General features: G+C 38.7%; 1 protein-coding gene across 1 annotated transcript; it reads left to right on the top strand.

Annotated features, from left to right (window-relative positions):
- Positions 1-2,124, top strand: CSNK2A2IP (casein kinase 2 subunit alpha' interacting protein). The gene has a single exon (XM_037058843.1). It carries the CDS (start codon positions 1-3, stop codon positions 2,122-2,124), a length of 2,124 nt encoding a protein of 707 aa, XP_036914738.1.
- The last annotated feature ends 1,999 nt before the right edge of the window (positions 2,125-4,123 follow it).

The following is a 4,123-nucleotide window of genomic DNA, read 5'->3' as shown; positions in this document are numbered from 1 at the left end:
ATGGTGCCACTAGCATATCATGATCAACGTGTTGTGCCTTTAGAACACTCTTACCAACTGGGCACAGGCGACCCATTAACCCATCAGCACACTTGTGAAAATCTATATCAACCCAATAATCAGTCTTTGGTCAGAGTACAATCTGATAGCAATCATCTTTCAACACCTCCATCAAGGTCCAACCAGAAGGTTCAGAGAGTCTTTGCCAACTCTCAGGCTACAGTTTCACAGGGCTTCCATAACAGGCTTTTGAAGTGTCAGTCTATACCTTCACTAGACCTCCACCAGAGAACTTCATTGCAGCCTAATTGGAGATTTCTGAGCTCACCTTTGTCCTACCCTAAACCTCAAACAACATGTTCACTTGACCTCAATAAATCATCATCATCACTGGAGTCCGATCAAACAGATTTGAGCTTACAATTAGCCCCCCCTAAACCTCAGAATACAATTTCCTTAGACCTTTGCTGTAAATCACCTTTACTGAAGTCTAATCAAAATGTCTCAAGTTCTTCATTAATCTCCTTCAAATATCAAGAAACACCATCTCTAGACATCCACTGGACATCATCATCTTTGGGACCTAATCAAAGAGCCCTTAGCTCAACTTTACCTCAGTCAAAGACTCAGAAATTACCTTCATTGGGCAGCTTTTGGACATCTTTGCTAGAGAACAATCAAAGATCTTTGAGCTCACTGCCACTCACCTCTACACCTCAAACAAATGACTTGTTTCAGAAATCACCTTTGTTGCAGCCCAATAAAATGGATTTTAGATCACCATTACCTGACTCCAGACCTCAGACACCAGCTGTATTGAGCCCTAATCCTTGTGTTCTGAGTTTACTATCATCTAACTCAAGACCAACAAAATCACCTTTATCATATTCTGTCTGCCAGACTCAGAGTTTGCCATTGCTCCAGCCCAAATCCCCCAAAGTTACACTGGATCATACCTTTAGGACCCTAAGCTCACCAGTTTGTGACTCCAAGTTTCAAAACACCACTTCACCAAATGAAAAACACAAAGTCACAAAGCCATTTGGTTTGGTTTCACCCCATCTCAAACCAAACATCTCAGGTCAATCCTTGTCAAGCTCCAAAAACATAGCTGCTGCAACACGGGGATCCAGGAACCAGAGCAAAAGCAGCTTGGATCTTTCTTCAAAGGCATATTCACATACAGAAGTTCCATGGACTTTGGATTATATGTACCCTTGCATTGTTAAAGGTGGAACTGTCCCCGATGATGTTGTAAATAAAATTATTAATTCTCTGTCCAGGACCAGAATCCAAAGGGATCTCTGTAGGCAAATTCTGTTTCGAAGAATGAGAGGAAAGCCAAATCCTTATCCTGGGCCCCGCCTTTCATCACGTTACATGGTTTGTTTAGCTTGTGCTTCCTGCATAAAAACTCAATGTAAGCATCTTACAGGAAAAAAAGATCCTCGTAGTGCAATACTGTCTGTCATACCAACACCCGAGCCCAGTTCTGAGGAAGAAGTAGAGATGAAATTAGTTTTTATTCTTTCCCTACCAGAAACTTCTTTCTCATCTTGTCTTCTGTTCCCTGTGAAAGAAAATCAACCTGAGGAAGCTCTAGAAGAGAGTCTTGAAAGAATGAAGAAGATATCACAGTTTTCTCCTTTTGAACTTGATAACACCCATTTGCTTAATATGAAGAAAACATTGCTGACAGCAGCCCCTGAAAACAAAGTTGTAAGCCCACAGTCCCAGGCCATTGACTGGCTGCTTTATATTAAGAAAAGTAATTCTCAACCCCAGACTGGGTTCCCATCCTCTCCCTCTTTCATATCTTGCTCCTCATCCTCCTCTTCATCTTCTTCCTCTTCTTCCATTGCACCCTCCTCACCCTTTCCTTACAAAGAGTCTACCACATCTAACCTCTCAGATTGTGTGTTCACTAAGTTAGTTAGTTACCATCGGTTGCCCCCAGGGATCTCCTGGCTTGAGTTTATACGTAGCAAAAATTATCAGCTACTTTCTGGAAAAACACACCAAAGTGGATTTCCACCTCCCCAAACAAATCCTTTGAGGAAAAGCACCATCATGAAAGGGCCAAAGGGGCCAAATATGCTTTTCAAATTTTTCCAAAGTAAATGAGAGACATCCTGATTAAATTAACTGTGTTTCTTTGAAAGCAATTGATTTCTTAGTTCTTTGAGACTGAAATTTGATTTCCTATCATGCTTAAAATTCTTAGTAATGCCTGAATGGGACTCTATATTTAGCTGATGATGCACCTAGTGAAGAGGGGGTTATTGCTCTCAGGTCCATTTCTTAGTTAACTAGTGAATTATGATCCCTAGAAACCAAAACTTTTGTTTTTACTGAATGCCTGGCTTAGAGTAGCCATTATATAATTATTGTTAAATTAGTCATAATTAGACACAGATATGTTATCCATCTTGCCCAGAATAGTATTCAGCTCATTGTTATTCTCTTTGCTCATAAGATATAATGACAGTGTCCTTCAGCCATATGTACTAACCTGTTTCCCTATCTCTAAAGAAATTTCAGACCATGTTTAACAGTTAGGACTATATAGAGATAATCTTTTCAGTTATGTGTTTCTAGGGAAAACTTTTCTGTGCTCTGAAATCCAATGAATTATTTAACCTTACTTAACAAATCTCAGGAAGAATAACTAACTGGTACAGATAATCCTACCTCATGCTGACTGTGGCGCTATTAAAATAATGGGCTCTAAAGTCATCTGTTCATCACTTTCAAAGAGGGTAATAAAAATGTTTGAAAAATGTCTTTGTTCCACTGGCTCTGCTGGTAATGGAAAGAGAAGGGAGTATCTTACTACTCACCTTAAATAAGTATCTCTACCTCCAAAGGGCAGAAATATTATCTCTTTTATATAATGATGACTCATAATTCTACCTCTACACAACACATCTTTTTGTTCGCCAGACTACATTGTGGCCATTTCTAATTACACAGGCATCTCAGACTCACCATGGCCAAAACCAACTTTATCATCTTCACATTTATAATTTATGTCTTTACATTCACAGTCCTTTGTTCCTACGTTCTCAAATTCAGTTTAGGTACCACTATGCATCATGTTTGAGCAGTTTTTTCATTGCCTGCTCCTATCCAAGTTTACGAGTTCTATGGCTTTATTATGTGTAAAATTCAGTCTTCCCCCCACCCGACCCCACTGTTACTCTCTTAGTTGTGGTCACATTTATTTGTCACCTGTATTGCTGCAGTAACTCCTAAACATGCACTTTAACTTTTGAATGCATATCTGAGACACAGATTCGATGATGTCACTCCACTGCTTATAATCTTTTTATCATTGCAAACTGTTTTCTGGGGGAAAGTCTAAGTTGCTTTTATGATTAACTATTATTGCCCTCAAAACTGATTTCTCATTCTCTAGTCTGTTATTGGATGCTTTAGCCACACTAAATTCTTTATAATGTATAAAATGTGACAAGGCCTTTCTTACATTGTACTTTTAAGTTAATAATTCTATTGTTTGAAAAGATCTTTCCATCTTTACATTGTTGTCCTATAAAGCTCTATTTTTGTCTTTCTTGACATCTTGGAAATCTTGTTCTGATCCACTTACAGAAGGGTTAGTTGGCCTTCTCTATTACCATGAACTCTGTGTTCACTCTTTGTACTCCACTTACCTGCATTATAAATCAGTCATTCATGGTCTATATTCACCAGATTGAAAACTCCTGTTCACTATTTCTGTTGTTTTTAAAACCTAGTCTTTGGAGTAAAGTAATACTCTAAAAATACATGTGTTGGTATTGAGTTAATACTATTGAAGCTATTCATCTTTTTTTCTCACCAAAGGACAATTTTTTATTGCTTTGAAAGACAGAAAGGGTGGGGGAAGAAAGAGAGAGAATGAGAGAGAGAGAGAGAAGAGAAACATCTATGTGAGAGAAAAACTTTGATTGGTTGCTTTCTCATATGTGCCCCAACCAATGATCAGACTCAAAACCCAGGCATGTGCCCTGACCAGGACCTGAACTGGTGACTTTTTGTTTTGTGGGACAACATGCAACCAACTGAGCCATGCCTGGTCAAGGCCAAGAGTCTTACATTTTTTTAAAGCAAAGATATTATG

Source organism: Sturnira hondurensis, unplaced genomic scaffold (assembly GCF_014824575.4).
Source record: "Sturnira hondurensis isolate 20B ecotype Veracruz unplaced genomic scaffold, ASM1482457v3 Scaffold0010428, whole genome shotgun sequence".
Lineage (NCBI taxonomy): Eukaryota > Metazoa > Chordata > Mammalia > Chiroptera > Phyllostomidae > Sturnira > Sturnira hondurensis.
The sequence above is the reverse complement of the archived record's forward strand: the minus strand, read 5'-3'. Positions and strand labels throughout refer to the sequence as shown.

Bases quoted from the DNA above. Each gene is read 5' to 3' on its own strand.
- CSNK2A2IP (XM_037058843.1), top strand. From the start codon at position 1: ATGGTGCCACTAGCATATCATGATCAACGTGTTGTGCCTTTAGAACAC.